The sequence below is a fragment of the Eurypyga helias genome, unplaced genomic scaffold (genome assembly GCF_000690775.1).
Source record: "Eurypyga helias isolate BGI_N326 unplaced genomic scaffold, ASM69077v1 scaffold36716, whole genome shotgun sequence".
Taxonomy (NCBI): domain Eukaryota; kingdom Metazoa; phylum Chordata; class Aves; order Eurypygiformes; family Eurypygidae; genus Eurypyga; species Eurypyga helias.
In genome coordinates, this window is record NW_010256910.1 from 1,790 (window position 1) to 21,459 (window position 19,670).

Here is a 19,670-nt window from a genome sequence, read left to right on the forward strand (position 1 = left end):
AGAGAGTGACTGACACTGAACCTCAGAAGTATTTTCAGTTACTGCCTCCATGCAGAAACTGCAGTCATCAGCTGAACTGTATGATATTTCTCCAACACCTTCTCATTAAACCATCCTTACTGTTGAAAGTATGATGAACATGAGCACATACACTGATCCATCCTGATTTATTTTAATTCTGTAAAAAAATGGTATAAACACCTGTGAACATACTGGTACTCTGCACATCTTTATTCTGTTTATATTATAAAATATCAATGAGGACCTAATGTCCATCTTCTACACAGTGATAAAACAAGTATATAGTGCTGCTTTATGGATGTGATACCAATATTCAAACTTGGTTTTTTTTTTTTTTGGTAAATATTTAAAAGTGACATGTGGAGTTAGAGAAATTCTCACTGTTTGTTCTCCAAGTCCAGTAAAAAGACATATTCCTTCATAATTTGAAGATTTGTACCAGGATTCAGATGAGATGCTTTAAAGAAAACAAGAGGTCAATGACATCCCCGGTGTGTTCTGGTAAAGGCACTTCTGATGCAATTCTGTCCCACTGAGTTGAATTCATTTTGACTTTTGGCAAGCCCATCAAGAAACTGAGGGGCAAAGAAAGAGTAAATAATAACAGTGAGCACTGGGAAGCCCAGGACCATCTGGGTGACAGCCTCAGGGCCTACAAGGCCACAGGCTTTTGTCTTTCCTCTCAAACATTTGGGATGAAATCTCCACGACAAAGTATTTTTATGTGTATGTGTTTAGTTTTTGTTTTATAATTTTTTTCCTAATATGTAGTTGAAAAACTGTCTTCATGTGTCAACTTAATTCTTCTTTTCCGCCTTCATGTAGCTCTTGTTTGTGTACTAATATTACTGATTGTTTCTTGTTTCAGCTATTTGTACAAGAATGAAATCCAGTCAATTGACAGGCAAGCATTTAAAGGACTTGCCTCTCTAGAACAACTGTAAGTGCCTTTTCTCTTCTGTGCTGTCATCTCCATGGTTCCCTTGCAGAAGAAAAGTGCACGTCTTGATCCGTGTATCCTGCCTGCATGCTCTGCATGTCTACACTCCCTCGGTTGTTAGGCAGACATCCCCATAATCGTTTGCATGTGGAAAAACGCAATTGATCTCTGTGTCAAATTCCTCATTTCTGTGTTTGTCTTTTATTTGTGATTTGCATTCGCCTTCTCCCTACACACTGTTACATAGCTTTGATGAAGAATTATTATTATGGAAAATGTTGAAAACTAATGTGTGTTGCTTAGAGACAGATTCTGATTTAATTTCTATAGGTTTTATAGCATTGCAATTCCTTTGACTTCAGCAGTTACTTTGTTTTATGCAGCATAACTAAAGCTGAATTAATCTCTTGAAGTTTAACCTCGTTTTGTTGTATTTTAAACCAAGAGATTTTAAGATTAAAACCTTACTATTGTTGATATTTGTTAATCATTGCCATATACAGATGTTTAAATAGTAAGAAAGTTCATTGCTTGTAATGTAGATGTTTCAGTAATGTCTTCTAGGAAGATTGATTAAAATCATACTCCTTTTCCTGTATAATTACTAAGTAATATTTCTATTGAGAAAGAATGGAAAATGCAGTCCTTTAGCAAAACTGATTGTACTGATTCCATTAAGCTTAACTATGTTTTATTTTATAATCAGAAAACATTGCTGTACATTTATTGTGGTAATGTTTAGAAAAACAGAAAGAGCTATAAATGTGTAGCTATTTCACTGTTTGACTGCCAAATAGCGGTACTGGACCAATTAGGTTTGACAGATATAAACTTTGGGGGCTGAACATCTTTTATCTAGGGCCAACATGTATCTTGAAACTCCTGACAGTTATCAGAAATTAGTTACTAGGAATTTTCTATGATATGTGCCAATTTCCGTGTTACTGTAAACTTCCCGTGGATATTAGTGGACACAGTGTCTATCTGAAGTAAAATGACACTTTGGATGGGTACAAGCTCATTTTGGAAGCCAATAGAGGCTTTTTGAAGGAAGAGCTTCTATATATAACAAAAGTGGTCGTTATAAAACTAGTCATTTGTTTCCCTAATGCCTTTCTCTTCCTCTTCATCCTAGTCTAGAAATGATTATTGCAGCATATTGACAGCAACTAGTAGGGCTTACTTGAATGCTAATAGCAATTCTTATTTTCTGTGTAGAATTTAAAATAGTGAGGTGCATTTATGGAATTACTAATGTTTCCGAAACAATATTCTTCCCCTTGCCACAAAGCTGATATGCTGCAAGTGGCAACATTTGTCCTTTTTTCTTTTGCTCTGTTTCCTGTTGATCTATGTTGTGATTGAAAAACATAAAGAACTTTGGAATATTAACACCTTCTGAATGTACTTTTCTGCTAGGTTGCAGTTAACTCTGCCTGCAGTGATACCACGCTGCTGAAATTCAGACCTCAGACATCAATATTATTCTGTACGAAATGAAGTTTTAAAAAGGTTTTGTCTCACCTCTAGCTGGAAAGTATGGAAACAGAGCCTGGAACAGTTACTGCTCAGGGGCTGCCCTTGTGTCCTGGCATCAGTTGACGCAAGCAGCTGGTCTGGGGAAGGCTACTGCCCTGCTGGGTGCACATCAGAGAGTACGCTTCTTTTACAGCCCTTCTCCTAGGCTGATCTTAAAAAAAAGACTTGACAGGTGGAAAAATGGGAGCACAGGAAGCCCATGGCAGTCCTGGAAATAAATCTAACGGAAGGCGTTAATAAAGATTTGTAGTTTGAGAGATTTAGTATTTATGCATCTTCACCATAAAAATAGGTTCTACATGGTCTATAAAGACTGTGTTCAGAAGACAAAAACTAGTCTCTGTGAACAAGTTCTCAAATCTTGTAACTTCAGTTAATGTTCTACTTCTGTTGATGTTTCTGCATTTGAGGCTTCTATGGCCTCAAGTCATCAAACACATTTTGGTACTGGATATATTGACTCAGCCAAATGCTCTCCTCAATGCTCAGCTGAGTTCTCAGAATAAATGCTGTGGCCCACATCTCAGGGAAAGGCATGATTCATAGTAATATCTTCTACTCCAGTGAAGCAGAATGAAACTGAGAGTTGCTTTATTTTTAAAAAAATGAACAGCAAAGCAAACACTTTTTTTTTTTTTGGTAGGTATTTTTGGTTGTGCTTTGAGAGCAATTGTAAATATAGTTTGATTTATGAGGCCTCTTGCATGTATAAGGGAAGAAAAAACCTAGTATTTACTCTGGCTGGCAGGATCCTTCTTAAACCTCCATAGCAGAATTCTTAGCTGCTGATGTAGTAGAAATATCTTTTTCTTTGGAAATTTCTGCCAAGGGAATAAGTTCTTTGAATCAAATCTTGAAAGTTGCTTGTGTTAGAGTAAATTCTGAAAAACCTTGGCAGTTTTAGATGCTTGAACATACGGAATCATACATACTTCATCACCTAACTCTTCAGTCATGGCAGGGCATGAAGGCAGAAGGTCAGATTTTCATAGTAGCCTCTCAGTACCAGTTTAGACCCTATTAAATCTGCAAGACATATGTTTGGGTCTGGCAAATGCAAAGCAAAGCTGCAGGAAACTTGCATTTTTTTGGAGCAGCAGCCAGAAGAGAGCCAGAGCACCCAGAAGACAACGGAAGCTGCGTCTATGTGCCTGTCCTTAGAAAATGGCTATATGCCTCTATATGCCTGTGCTTAGACAACTGAATCCCACCTGAAACGTCACAAATACTGACTTGGGATGTCACGAGTTTGCTGTATCTGAATTCAAGATCAAGCTTTAAATATAGTCTATTTCCAGATGTGTGTATGTTGCTTTTCTTCCAAATATCTACTATATTTTTTTGAGATCTCAGCTTAAGAGCTGTAGCTATCAGGGATAAAAAATGTTCTCTGCAGTCCTTAACTAGTGGGATCCCCAAATGCTAATGCAGTAATTTAAGTCTCATTACCTAGTCTTAGTGGAATACTAATTATCCAGTTTCTTCTAACTTTCATATTAACATACTAATTTTGCTCCTTATAAACTGTTATTAGAGGTGTGCTGTAGTTTGTGTACACACGTAAATACTTTGGGGGAAATTAATAGATAAAAACATGATCTTACATACAGTGATGCAGCTTGTTATATTAGCTTTATTTTTCTCAGCTCAATTTGCAGTAGCTTTGAAATGTTGCTATGATTTTTTTAAGTGTTATGTTACAAAGAATTCCCAGATTTTGCATAAATATATGAGAGCAGTTACGCACAAGTCCCACTGCTGCAAATGGCAAACATGTTAATTAAATATTCAGAACAAAAAATCCATTAGTTGAGTAGTACTTCTCCAAAGACGTGGAGGTACCATTAGAAATGAACAACTGGCATATATGACAAAGGTAATCCTCTACAAAAATATTATGCTACAGAAGATATAATTCTGAATTTAGTGCTGTGAAAAATGCCACTGGGACTGAAATTTGCTGTAAATGTTCATCCTCGAAGATCAATGATAACAAAGAGAAAAGCTGTATCATGCTTATTTGATCAAATCTTTATCTTCCTGTAGATGTTTGGCTTGGACTTTCTATTTCCTTTAAGTATTTTCTTCTGTTTAATCCTTGATAATGAATTCAGAATTAAAAACAAAGACATAGAGGTATTTAAAATCACTCTTGCATGCTTTTTCTTTAAATTTCCATTATGAAAGTCTTTCTAATATCAAATTCATTATATCATACTATTATTTTAAAGAGCGTTTTATATGCTGAACATAAAAGATGTCTATAAAGACATGTCATTGTGTGATTATTTCCTGAATATGATTACCTTTAAAGTGAATTTCCAGTCCAACAAATTCTCATATTAATTAAAATATTAAAAATACCTTAAAGCATTAATACGGTACACAGAAGAAGAGAGTTTAAGTGATAAAATGTAATTGACATGGAGATCGGAAGGCCAAGGGTATTTAAATTTTTTCTTGTAGATTTACATTGCAATCTGGATTGTGCACTTTTTTTTTTTTTTTTTAGAATTGCATGTGTTGCTAATTACTTTGTCCACAGGTATTTAACACCTTGTTCTTTTCATAAATTGCCTAGGCAAGATGCTCAGGACTTTTTTGAGGTCTAAGTTTTAAAGACGTGCAGAACCCAACTAACTTGTCATACGAAGCAATTAAGGATATTTTTTAGATGGACTTCATGATTTGATTTTTTGAGCTGTGTCAGGTAGCATGATTTCTGATGAGGTAAAGTTAACAGTTATAATGTGCTTCAGTGCCTGAATTATTTCAGTTTTATCTGTGATGATTTGAGCTTATAAACAAGGCAAGGTTTATAACAGAAGTATTGTTTTAACTAGACTGATTAATTCGGTTGGCAAAACAAGATGAGTTTTCAGGTACATGAAGTATTCCTTACATCTGTAATTATAGTAGTCTTGAATACTAAGTAGCAGTTATGAGCTGTTACTTTGAGTTTAATGATGTTCACTTAAACCATCTGATAGAGGTGTCCTCTCTTTTCCTCTCTTTGCTGATCTCCTCTGATCCATGAACCTGAAGAAGGGGTTGTGTGTCTCAATGTGCCTGCTTTCCCCAACCTTATTTGTTGCTCTAGTAAGAGGTATTACTTGTACCTACAAATCTTGCCTTGTTAATGCCAGAGAAGTAGAAGAGATTAATTTATTGGGAAAATAAGGAGATACATTTGCAAGGTAGTCATGAAGCATAAAAATGCAAGACTTAACAAAGTTAAAAAGGAAAAAAATGCCTGTTGGCTGGACAAGAAGTAGTGTATGTAATTTTTTCCAAAATCAAAGCTGCATCAGAAGAACTCACAAACCCTATAATTGCATCTGGTTTTCCCTTGTGTCGTATTTCCCTGCAGTGATCCCCAGCTTGCCTTACCCTCTCCCAGATGCTGCTGGTGCTGGGGAGGGGAGCAAGGAGAGGCCTGGGTACTGATGCCCCGTCCTGCCAGTCCTTCCTCAGGGCTGCGGGGCCTGACTGACATCTCTTCTCTGTGCTGATGATTTGAGTGAACCTTGCAGGAAGTATCTGCCTCTGAGATGTCTGTCTTTTTAATTTAGGTGAAATTGGCCTATGTTTTCAAAAGGGAGATGGAGACTGGCAGGCACAGCCTGATTACGCGTTCCTTGTTCCCCTTATGCAAACAGGATCATACTCTATGCTCACTGCAATTTGTGGCCACGCGTTGCACTGGCAGTAAGCGGACTTGACACTCCGATGTGCCTGATCACACCCGTGCTGATTTATTGGCTTTTTCTGTGGTCCCCATTCATTGCTCCCTGGCATCGCTCGCTGGCTCGTGCTCGGGCCGTGCTGCTCCTGGTGGGGAATCTGGGAGGCTGCCAGACACGTGCCTGGCTTCCCTGCCACACGCGCCTTCCAGGGCTCGCTGCAACGACTCTCTGCCCTAATCGCCGCTTGTTCCCGCTTTCTTCTCTCTGTGGCACCATTCCGCTCGGGTCAGGGAGTAGAGCACCTGAGGTGTTTCAGTGCAAGGGAGCTTCCGTGTCCTTTTACTTTTCATGCTGAATGATCAATTTTTCAGGAGATTTGGGGGTCTGAGATTTTCTCTTTGATTTTTAAATGATAGGGTTTTTTGTTCCTTAGCCCACAGTGATTTCTGTAATTGCTCATTCTCCAGACGTTCCTGTTTGTCAAAGGTCAAATAGGGAACTTTAGGAGGTTTCGATACTATTGGGTGTAATCGGGATCCAAAGTCTGTAAATAATTTTCACAGTTTCTTGTGCAAGTCTTATCAATTACTTCTCGTATTCTCATCTGCAAACTTATGGAGCACCACTACAACATAGTCAAGGCTGGAGTGATCCTGCCTCTGTGGTAATTTTCACAGCAGTTATAGATTAAAAATCTGTTTAATTATCTTGTTAGGTTAGATTTTTTCAGTCTTTACAGTATTAACAGCTGTGTAATATTTGTTGCTGTATAACATAAGCATCAACAGAGCATCAAACAGAGAACAGCTGTGGTGGTTAATTGTACACTAATTGCTGGGAAGCCCTTTGTGTAAAAACAATTCAATCAAGCTTGGTTTTGTGTTATGAATTTGGCTTTAAATGCCAGGATTCATGGACTTGAGCAGGTTACTTCTCAACATCATTTGAAACTTTCACTTAATGTGTTAGCAATGAAAACAGTTGCTGACTAAAAACGTTATTCTGCTGGAAACTTTTTTGTAAATAGCGACCTGTAATATTTTACTGTAAAAAATAATAATTTTCTTTTTTCCATATATATTTATTGAAGTATACATAGTAAAGAAAATCTGGCTCAGCAAAACAGCATTCAAAGCACTAATTCCAAAATCTCCAAAGTAATGTTTTTTAGACAAATGTTTTTTCACGTATATATACAGACACACATACACAATATAGTGGTCTGCAAACCCTCTTGTTAATCATGTCTTGTATTTCTCAGATTGTATTTCTCAGATTCAAGTGCAGAATTCAGATGTGAACAAAAAAGTTAAGCTGCTGCATCGCTATTGCCATTTAGATATGTAAACAGTGTGTAAACAATAACAAATGCTTTATAATATTTCTGCTGCATTAAAAAAACTTCTTCAGTATTTTTCTTTTTCTTTGACATGTTTTCAGGTATCTGCACTTTAATCAAATAGAAACGTTGGAACCTGAATCCTTTACTCATCTTCCAAAACTTGAAAGGCTGTAAGTTTGTTTTTATTGGGGTAAGATTCAGAAGTCAGCTTGCTTCTTTGTTTGAACTAAATCAAATGTTTGAAAGTGGAAAATAATGTTTTTATAACTTCATAGATTATTTTTAAGAATTTTTTTTTAACTGTAACTACTACGTAGTTTTGCTGAGAACACCTTAGTCAGGCTGATCTTAGAGCCATGAAGAAGTCAGCATTGCCTGTGGAATATTTTTCTGTTGCAAAACTATTTCCCAAAGAGCTGTGATCAATGTTTAGCCTAAAATAAATGTTATGAATGAAGAAGTAGAAGATTTATATTATGGTTTGTTTGTTGGTTGGTTGGTTGGTTTGTTTTGCTTTTAAGTTGCTCATTTGAATGCTTATGAACTCCCTTCATTTTGGTGACTTTGTGTTTTTATGGCTTCTTTTTCCCCATATGGATACATCAAATACACCTTGGAGGCTTCTTAAAAGTAACAGTAAATGAATTGTTAAAAAAAGTTCAATTTTTTTGTTTTGTAAAATTGCTTTCTCTTAAAAGACTTTTAGAAGAATGTAAATTAAATGGGTATGTGTCGAATCTGTACTATTACATGCATATTTCTGTGCTTTTTAACAGATTTTTGCATAACAACAGAATAGCTCACTTGATTCCTGGAACATTTAGTCAGTTAGAGTCTATGAAGAGACTGTAAGTAAATTGAATTATTATTGAACTAAAGTAAGTTTAATTATACTGCATCTGATCTTGTAATATTTATGTTCCTTGAAAATGCTTTTCATTGTTTAATTGTTTTAAGTATCAAATAATTTTTCCTAGACTGTGCTCCAGTTGTTTACATACACAGTTTGAGATCATTGCTTCATATCCTACTGTCTTTACTGATTGACTAAATACTTTTGTTTGCTTCCTGTATTGGAATTATTTGTAGTCATATGGTCTTGTTTTATACATCACATCATATCCACAGCCCATTCTTTGGTTTGTGTGTGTTTGTTTGTTTGTTTTCCCATCTTCTCTGTGTTTCACTGGGTGATCCTTCTATGATCTTGTTCAATATTTGATTATTTTGATATTTTCTTTTAATTGTTTCACTTGTCCTTATTTTATAAAAACATGGTTATAAAAGGTGCTCAGTGGTTTAAGAATATAAGTAATACTTTCAAAAGCAACTCCAGAGGTCAGTTGTTCTTGAAATGCCATTAACTTGGAGAATTAGAGACTTCTTAGTTCCTCAGTAGTATTTAAAAACTGGAACTCAATTAGAGTACCATAGGAAGGTGACTTTCAGAGGGTTTTCTATCCCTCACTTTGTTTATCCTACAACAGTGAATATCCATTCTTCAAATTATCCGAGACTGATAATTTGAGGAGGACTGCTGAAGGTGTGCTGTGCAGTGAGTCACGACACTGACTCTACCGGGAAAAGACATTGCGAGGAGCATATTAGGAAGATGTCCCTGCTGGTTTGGGACATTTGTGAAACTCTATGTGAAAAGCTGAATGAAGTAAATTTTGGTGATGTATGCACCTTCACTAGTAGCTGCTTCACTTACAACTCCCTTAAATTCCTGTGCAGTTCAAGTGAACAGAAAAGGATGCTTTTTCACATAATGCCTAGGTAAAGGAGAGTTTTAATAGTGGCTGTTAGTGGAACAGGACACCGGGCTACACTGACCTGGTGTCTTCTGACCTGAGACAGCTTATCCCTAGAAGTCACATCATGACTTTCATATTCCAGACTTAAATTCTACCAGTAACATCTGATATACTGGAAGACATTGTACAGTAGGTTGTTTTGTTTGTTCTTCTCGTTTTTTCACAGGAGAAAAGGGAAGAAAAAATTATCTGTGTATTTTTACAGATATTAAAAAATATTAAATAATAAAAAAGTTTACTACCCCCAAAGATACACCAAACTGGGGTTGCTTTGCCATGCAACTTTATTTCCAGTCTATACAGATACATTTAATCATACAGATTTCTCTACATAATGTGTTTTTTTTTTCCTACAAGGCCCTTTACCAGAAAGTGCAGTGCTCCACGTAGTATCAGGGCCCACCACTACTGGAAAGAAAGTATTTTACAAAGTTACTGACGCACTGAACTCAACAAGATCTCAGTGCTTAGAACTGAGGGTCTTTGTCTCAGCTGCCTGATCAGCAAAATGGGAAGTTGTAAAAATGTCAGCTTACCTATGAAGTTATTACAGTAATAACCATTAAGCAGAAAAAAATGTGAGGAAAAGTGTTTAAGTTCATTACTTAAGCAAGGTTTGTGTAACATCCAAATAAAACCTGGTTTATTCACCAAATGCTGGGCTTAAAAAGAAACGTTTAGATGCCTTCTGTGTTGAACACAGTCCTACCTGTGCAGTAAAAATAATACGCATTTTTGTAGTAAAGACTAACAGAACACATATAAGCAAGTGACCATCACCTGTATTCCAGATTGCCTGTTGTCTGTATTCACAGATAAAAGCAATGCTGTTGTTGCAGAACCATTTTGATCCTAGCAAAACAGCTGGAGCTTGCTAACAGATATTGGGGCTGCATCTTGTTTTGTGCAGGCGTTTGGATTCAAACGCTCTTCACTGTGACTGTGAGATCCTGTGGCTGGCGGAGCTGTTGAAGACGTACGCGGAGTCGGGTAATGCTCAAGCAGCAGCTACCTGTGAGTATCCACGGAGGATCCAGGGAAGATCAGTGGCCACAATAACACCAGAAGAACTTAACTGTGGTGGGTTTGCCCCTTTCTGCTGGCTTCTTTAATGTGTTAAATGTACCCAGATTTTTTTTTGGTTTGTTGGTGTGGTCTTTTTGTGTGAATGGTGGGTTTTTTTACTGTTTTTTTTGTTTGGTTGTTTGTTTTGTGTTTGTTTGTCAAAATTTGTTTTTCTGTTTTTTTCAATAACACTGACCACTTCTGGTTAATATTGTTTTTTCCAGATGTCTCTCTGTGTTCCTTCTTGGTTTTTGTCTGCTTCTGACAGAACTGATTGCTTTTACCCCTCAGCCTATCTTTAATGAAACAAATACAGTCATGTTTTAAATTTCTCATTGAGGATCTCAATGTGATTATCTAGAAAGAGTTTATTTTTCCTTTTTACATTTGTTTTGATCATAAAAAGATTGTCAGCTAGGGTCTTTGGTGTTTAATATTATTCAGTGTCCTTTATCCCTTTTTGTACAAGGGGAAGGGAAGAAATAAACCATACTGAATTACTCCTGATTTCACAGACCTTATTGTTAAAAAAACTTGTTGGTGTTATTGGAATTGGGATTGTACTGCTAGATTTACTTTTTACTCAGCTATGCTTAGAAGGAGTGCCCTGCACAGGCACTGAAATCCGGTCACTGAAGGATTAATGGATAAGAACTTCTATGATAATCCTTTTCCTCATCTCTCTTCCTTCAGCCCAGGAGTAGACAGGCTGTGCCTTAGGGGCATCCCAGGATTTGGTCCTAGCACCTCTCTCAAAGCCAAAATGCAGGTTTCTCACCACAAGGTGGGCATTTGCCTGCCCAGCCATGTGATGAGGTGAAGATATAAAATAAATTGTTCTTTTGCTATGTGTTGGATCTAATTCTGATCCTGAGAATTGTGACTGCAAGCATCTACAATTTCTTGAAAAAGATACTAAAGAGGAGATTTGGTGCAAGAATAATCTACATGACATCCTACCAGCTCTCTGCGCATCTAAGGAGCCTGAATATGAAAACTGCAGTAAGCAAGCTGAACAAATTATTCTGTAGGAGGCAGGGTAGGCATTGATACTTATCTGGAGGAAGTTATGTTAAATGGCACTTGTGCTTGCTGCTTTAAAGTTTTTCCTTCATAAGCAAATTGAGACTCTGTTCAAATAAATAAAACAGCTACTTTAAAACCTGATACAAATTTGCACAGTACATTTCCAGTCTGCTAAAAGTTCCTAAGGAACAATGGAGGAGGCCAGAAAGCCCACATTCACTTTTGCATAGGGAAAAGTGTGTTTAATCCTGATTAGGTATATAAATATATAAAGCTGAAACATTTGTGAAGAATATTTTTCTACAAGGTGTATGGAAAATTTTTTATTTACCATTTCTCAGTAGTTTTAAAAGAAGTAAGAGTATCTTATATGTTTTATTGTTGATACAGAGAGGCCAAGAATTACATCAGAGCCTCAGGATGTGGATGTTACCTCAGGGAATACAGTGTATTTCACTTGCAGAGCTGAAGGCAATCCTAAACCAGAAATTATCTGGCTTCGAAACAAGTAAGTTTAAAAGAGGAAGAGAGAAATCTGATGTAAGTATGTTTACATGAGACAACTGTGTGTGGGTGCATGTCCACATGCATTACTTGCTAATACATGGAATAGTTACAGCAGAAACCTAATTAAAAGAACTATAGGAAGTAATAATTGGAGAGGGATTTTTTTAAAAGGACATGTACTGATAAGACAAGGGGTAACGGGCTTAAATTGAAAGCGAGTAGATTTAGATTAGATATCAGGAAGAAGTTCTTCCCGGACAGGGTGGTGAGGCACTGCAACAGGTTGCCCAGAGAAGCTGTGGATGCCCCATCCCTGGAAGTGTTCAAGGCCAGGCTGGATGAGGCTTTGAGCAACCTGGTCTAGTGGAAGGTGTCCCTGCCCATGGCAGGGGGGTTGGAACTAGATGATCTTTAAGGTCCCTTCCAACCTAAACCGTTATAGGATTCTATGATAATAGCCCAGATCTGCTTTATTAATAATTCTAAACACTTAAGAGCAGATGACTTTAGAAAATATTAATTTATGACTGTAATATTATTGTTGAGATTTTTAACTCTAGTGATTCCCGCAAAGGTGCTCACACCTGTAAAACTGTAAAGTATGTATGTACCAGGCAATCCAATATGAACGTGTTGCACGTGCAGTCTGTGGGTTTAGCTAGGATTTGCATACTCTGTGCAGGTCTGTTTGCATTACATTTTGAGGCAGAGCAAAACCAACTTTGTTAAAGGACTCCAGCTGGATAAGAGTTAGGTTTCAGTGGTCTTCCTTGAGTCCCAGATCCTTGGAGGCAGCTTTCCTCCAAGGTGTAGCTCCATCCCAGAAGAGGGGAGATACATCAGTTTCCAGACTCACCAGACAAGTACAGCGAAGGCAGGCGAGTGCTTACATCATAGGATTCTAACGTAATCCCGGTTGGAGGGGATCTCTGGAGGTTTCCAGTGCAGCCTCCTGCTCAAAGCGGGATCATACTAGGTTTCTTTATCCCAGGGTATTGGGAGTCTTAAAAACCTTCAAGGGTGGCAGTGGCACAAGATCTCTGGGCAAACTGCTCCATTGCTTCTCCTCACTGCTTAGGGGCTGGAGCTAAGGGCCTCTAAAGGACATACGTCTTTTAGCAGTCCAAGGGCCAACCTGCTGCAAAGTGGATGCTCAAGCTCTGCTCAGAGCCTGACTTCCTCCAGCAGTGCTGGGCACAGCATGGTGGAAGCATGTAGTAGCATGTTGCCCTCCCTAAACTGATGTTAATTTACAACGGACACATGAATTGTGAGTTTATCCCTAGTTCATTCAGCCTTTGGCTTAATAATGCTCTTAGTCAAATGGAAAACCTGATCTGAAAAATAATTTCACTCACATTTTATATTAGCAAACAAATCATTTTAGTTTGTTAGTTGTTGATAAAATGGAATGACATAGAGTCCTGGTTCTGTATCTTTGTGCTGATGTCAGTAAGAACCCCACGTGCAGCAAGGGTACAGTGTTTATGGCATATGTCAAGAACAGAGCATTGAGCTTGGATGGTATAATTATTTCATGAAAATTTTCTTTGGCTCATGTACTTTTTACAATAAATAAAGAAAACATGTATTCAGAATACACATATGAAAGAGTTTTAGGAAGAAATTTGAGCCTGGGGTGCGGGATTATTGACTCTGGCTTGTTTCCTGGCTGCATGAATGAGAGCAAAGCTCTTTGCAAGGTAGTTGAGTATGGCAAGATTTCAGTCAAAAGCCATTGACCTGTTGAGCAGTATGTTGAATAAATCAGCGGTCAGGCTGGGTTTTGTACATAGGAGGTGAGATCTCATCCCTTTTCTGTGTTTTCTTCATCGTGTAGTGAGGGATGGAATGAGAAAGAGTTCTTTTAGTAAAACCCCCGAACTCTTCTTAGTTAATATCACCAAGATGTATCCATGTCATCAGCTGAAGACCTGATCTTAACTTAGGTTTCAAGACAGAACAAATTATAATCAGGTTCATTAGTGCTCCTCGAGCAATCCAGACAGAGGTTGGCACAAAGATGGTTTTATAGCAACTAACTCCCCTCCTAGTAGAAAGTATCTTGAGTGTTGAACTTCCATGGTATGCTTTTATCTGAAACGTTTTAAATTGATTTGCCAGTTAGAATAGACTTAAAAGAAAATAAGACCAGGTATATGTATTTTATTCACTATTTTTTTTCTGTAAGCTTTTACTCATAGAATTATTTTGGCTTTTCATTTTGAAGATATAATACTTGCATAAGCAAAACAGGTTCATTTTTTGTTTTTCTCTTATTTTAATGAGAAAATGAAAAGTTCTATTATTTTATGTAACAGTAAAACTTTTTTTCCCCTCAAGTTATTTTGGGTAATAAATTTTGGGGTTTATTATTTGGCAGTTTTCTGTGCTTGTGATTTAAAGGTTTAACTCCAGCAGATTCTTTTCTTCACAGTAATGAGCTCAGTATGAAAGAAGATTCTCGTCTAAACTTGCTAGATGATGGCACGTTAATGATTCAGAATACTCAAGAAACAGACCAAGGCATTTACCAGTGCATGGCAAAAAATGTGGCTGGAGAAGTGAAAAATCAGGAAGTTACTCTTAGATATTTTGAGTCACCAGGTAAAGAACATCAAGTCTGAATTTTGCATACAGATAGAGAATTGTTTTGATAATAAGACTGCTAAAATTAAGATGCTTTGGCTCTTGTGTGTTCTTGACATGTTCTTGTGCCTGGGCATCTTTAGAACTAGATGATGAAGTTATAATATCCCTAGAAAAATGCAAATCAGCCATTTAATGATAATCTCTATCATAGTATGCAATTCCAATGATTGTAACGTAAGTTGGTTATGGAAGGGTTAGGAAAAGAAGCTCTTGCATTGTGACATTGCTCAGTGCAATAATGTTCTCTCTGGATACCTGAAAGCAACAGGCTTCTCATGAAACCTTTGGCACATGCTATGGAGCCATCCTTGCTCAGAAGCTTTTTAACCTGACTCTCTGTCTAGCCAGTGCTTTATGCTGGCAAACACTGAATTCCTGTCCAGGACTGTAATGTTTTTAAATTTCAGACTTTGCTGTGAAAATTCTGTTTTGACACTAAGCATCAGGTAAACTTAAAATGTCACCTCAATTTACACATGTAGTTGGGAAAAACTAAAATGTAGCTTAATCAATTTTGACTTTTTGTGCACTTACAGCAATTTGTAGCCAGTTCATTTTCTGGGTCTCAGAGGCTATGCCTCTGAAGAGACCTTTGTAGGTATCAGCACATGAGAAGGAAATGTTTGAAAATAGTTTTAGTGGGAGTTAAGAAAAAATATCATTGCAAGTACGTGAGCTTTTGGGGTTTTTTTATCTACTGACATTTATAAATCAAAGAATGATAGAATATTTTAGGTTGGAAAATACCTTTAAGATCATCAAGTCCAACCATTAACCTAGCACCGCTAATACCACAACTAAACCACGTCCCTAATCACCTCATCTGCACATCACCTCATCTGCACATCACCTCATCTGCATGTCTCAAGTACCTCTAGGGATGGTGACTCAGCCACCTCCCTGGGCAGCCTGTTCAGTGCCTGACAACCCTTTCAGTGAAGAAATTTCTCCTAATATCCCATCTAACCTTCCCCTGGCACAACTTGAGGCTGTTTCCTCTTGTCCTATCACTTGTCACTTGGGAGAAGAGACAAACCCCCACTGCTCTGCAACCTGCTTTCAAGTAGTTGTAGAGAGTGACAAGGTCTCCCCTGATCCTCCTCTTCTCCAGACTAAACAACCCCAGTTCCCTCAGCCACTCCTCACAGGACTTGTGTTCCAGACCCTTCCCCAGCTCTGTTGCCCTTCTCTGGACATGCTCCAGCACCTCCATACCTTTCTTGCAGTGAGGAGCCCAAAACTGCACACAGGATTCAAGGTGCAGCCTCACCAGTGCCCAGGACAGGGGGACAATCCCGGCCCTAGTCCTCCTGGTCACACTGTTCCTGAAGCAGTTGGCCTACTTGCCCACCTGGGCACACCAGGTCTGTAGCTGGATTAGTCTTAAAGTGAGGCAGGGTTTGCACCAAGATTAAAAGGATGTTGGAACAGAGCTATTAAAAAAGCCTTAGATTCCCCAAACTTGCAGTGTTCAGCTAAATTAGTGCTATGTGAGCTAAAAGTCCTATTTAAGTATTGCTCTTCTCTCAAAGCCCGGCCAAGTTTTGTGATTCACCCGCAAAACACTGAAGTGCTAGTTGGAGAGAGTGTTACCTTGGAGTGCAGCGCAACCGGGCACCCTCAGCCACGAATTACCTGGACCAAAGGCGACAGAACCCCTTTACCGAGTGACCCTCGTGTCACGATAACTCCATCGGGAGGACTTTACATACAAAATGTGAAGCAGGAGGACAGTGGCGAGTATACCTGTTTTGCAACTAACAGCATAGATAACATCCACGCGACTGCGTATATCATAGTCCAAGGTGAGTAATGTTAAACTAGAAGTGACATGCTATAAAATATCCGAAGAAGAGTGTATTACTTGGATTTGTGTGGTTTTCTCTTTTTTCCTGAATTATCAAAGTCAAACTGAAATCACAAGGGTTTTTTTTCTAATTACACTGTGCTTGTGTAGTCCATAGGAAAGTTGCTATAAGTTTCACTGAGTAAGATATTACATACTAATTCTCTGAAAGTTGTTTCATTGATTGTTCTCAGAAATTAATCATTGCTGCTTTGAAACGTTTATTTCTTACTCTGTTTTGTTTGCCTGTAGGAATAAATAAGCAGAGTCAGATTTGTGGGTGCCTAAATTTCTTATGTAAAGGGTAGCAATCCTAGAGATTAGAATTTTTATGTGGAGTACTAGAAATGGAGTTTCAAGTATAGATCTGTGCTGCCTTTCCTTTGTAGACACTTGAGTGAATGTGGGAACATTTTCTGCTGAGTTTCATGCAAACTATCACTGCCAGCTGAGGCATTATCACAGCTTATCTGCAAGACAAAATTCGAAGTACTCTAACTTATTGTGATTGCAATAATTTGGGTATTGTGTGTCAATAGCATGAATATAAAATATTTTGAGAACAATACATGAAAAAGCTTCCTCTCTCTCTCCCAATATATATATAGAGAGAATATTTTTTGAAAATGTTTTAATGCTGAAACTTTTATTGTCAAAACATTTTGAGTAACTATTAAGTTTGTTTCTGTCCACATATAAATATCTCTATTTGGCAAAGAGTTTAGGTTGCAAATGCTTTGTTAATGAGTTCAGGTTTTAAAGTGATATGAAACAACTTGTCCATGTGATTTGTAAATTTATCATTCACCAGTGGTTAATTGTGTTTTGAAAGCTGAACAAATTCCTTCTCATACTGATAATGCCATGATGTTACTGCAGAAACTGGCCTGCGCTCCTCTCATTGCTTTCTTTTTGCATAAAGAAGAAAATAAGCAGCTCACGATAATTCTGACTAACTTGTATTTTCTTCACCGTTTAGCTGTGGATTTTTTGGCAGAAAGAAGAGAAGGTATTGTTAATACAGTGAACACTCCATGTTTGATTCTACAAGTCTTACTGTGCCTCTTATTTTTGGATCTATGACAGTACATCTCAGGCCTTCACTGACACCAGGATCACATTTTGAAGGAAATGTTCCTGTTGCACAAGTGGTTACCCCAACTCTCTGCCCTGTAGCAGTCACAATATAAGGCAGTCCTGTTAACATCTCTTTTCCCACCAATATGAGCTATTTAAGTCACACAGGAAACTGTCATTTCAGATAGTCATGCATTTTCAGTTGTTTTCTGTTTTCTTCAACCATCCTGTTTTCTCTTCTGTAGCTCTACCTCAGTTTACTGTCACTCCTCAAGACAAAACAGTGATTGAGGGACAAACCGTCGACTTCCCTTGTGAAGCACAAGGCTATCCCCAGCCTGTTATTGCCTGGACTAAAGGAGGTAACCTTGTTGTGTTTTTACTTTTAAACTACTAGAATGGTTTAGCTGTCATTTTGGAATCACTCATGCATTAAAAGGAATTGCATGTATTTTTTTAGATGCTCTAGTCTCTGAAGGAAACAGGGCTCATCTCTTTCTGCTTTAGCTAGAGAAGGCAAGATGATAACTCACTGGAGCTAGCTGCCAAAACATTTCTTTATTATTCAGTAAAAAGGAGTCACTAAACCACTGCTTTATCTAGATTCTTAATAATGAATGTTTAAGAATTATGAGACAAATAATATGTGTCGATACCTATCGCTGCTGGTTTACTGCAGAAGAAATGGATATAACTGTCAGTAACTGGAGACCTGAAATTAGGTTGGATGTGCTCTCTTCAGAAACCAGAACAGTGCAACTTGTAACATCCATCAGTACACCTGCATTTCTGTCAGTGACTGCTTTATGAGGTTCTGGCTGTAAAGGCATGAAGCCAAATCCAGTGGGAAGAAATACTGTAGTGGATGTTCTGTCAGTAGGTAGATATTCCAATTGAATCAAGTGAAATAGCTCTAGCAGGCAAACCCACTCTTAGGCAATTCTAAATTATGGTAGATAAAGCATAGTTTTAACAAACTTGATCATTTTGCTGCTGATAATATTGCTGCGTCTCTCTCTACCAAGATAGCTCAAATGAAATATATTGTCCTGAAAGGAATGAGGGTACGGACACTGATGTGCCTTTTATTTAATTTTTATTGTATTATATTCCATTTTTTTTAAGGTCTGTATTGTTCCATGCATTCTCTAGATGGCCTAGGCAGATGAAATTAATTGTATCTTAAACACATTGCAATAATATCAAATGACCAGTAATACCTGTTGGTGTTGTTCTTATGATGCCTTCTCATTGGGATGATTTATCATGCTCCTTAAATCAAAATATTTCTTTCTACCACTGAGAAGAGATCAGGATTATGAATATTTACATACATTTGCTTTGTTTGCATATTTAATTTTTTTCCAATGTTTTATCACATGCAAAGTATTCTGGATTTCCCTTTTTTCTGAAACAAGTCACTTTGCTCTGCACTGCTGTAAAAAAGCAAATGCTTTTGCTTTGTATTTCAGGAGGCCAGTTGTCTGTTGACAGAAGACATTTAGTGCTGTCCTCTGGAACCCTAAGGATTTCCAGGGTTGCTCTACATGACCAGGGGCAGTATGAATGCCAAGCTGTCAACATTATCGGATCTCAACGAATTGTTGTATACCTGACCGTACAACCCAGAGGTATGTTCTTCATGCACAGCTGCTGCAAAAAAAAAAAAAAAAAATTAAGCATACACTAAACACACACAGTAGTGTTTGATTTTTTTCCCCTGAAATACAAGTTTAAGAACTTTTCAATGCACAAAATATTAATATGAAGTAGTTTATCTTTGTTTAGAATTAAAAAAGCTTTCAAAACATAGCTTGAATGGTGCTTGGATTTTTCTTCAGAACTTTTTCTGCATTCTACCATGATTCTAAGTTGCTGGTTTTGAATTATAAAGTGTTTTATTAGTTTTTATAAATAGAGCATGTGGGACAGTTTGCCTTGATGACTTTGTTCAAAGTCACTTGGAGACTACATAAGCTTACAACTAACATACGCTCATTCTAACAAACTTTTATCAAATAAGGCTATGTCTTTTGTTGCTTAGAAAACTTGCTGTTCATGGTATTGCTAACACTTCAGGGAATTGCTAATGTTTCACATTTCTGATCATTATTTCTGGATATATCCATTTCTAGATTTTAGGTGGGTTTTA

At 37.5% G+C, this 19,670-nt stretch overlaps 1 protein-coding gene across 1 annotated transcript; it reads left to right on the forward strand.

Moving 5' to 3' along the window:
- Positions 1-889: 889 nt before the first annotated feature.
- On the forward strand, positions 890-19,149 carry LOC104511262 (peroxidasin homolog; the record flags this gene model as incomplete). Its single annotated transcript, XM_010153808.1, has 9 exons — positions 890-961; positions 7,627-7,698; positions 8,305-8,376; positions 10,256-10,425; positions 11,827-11,944; positions 14,381-14,550; positions 16,128-16,400; positions 17,764-17,880; positions 18,991-19,149. Coding segments are annotated over 9 exons (1,223 nt in total), but the record flags the coding sequence as incomplete, so codon positions are not given.
- Positions 19,150-19,670: the final 521 nt, after the last annotated feature.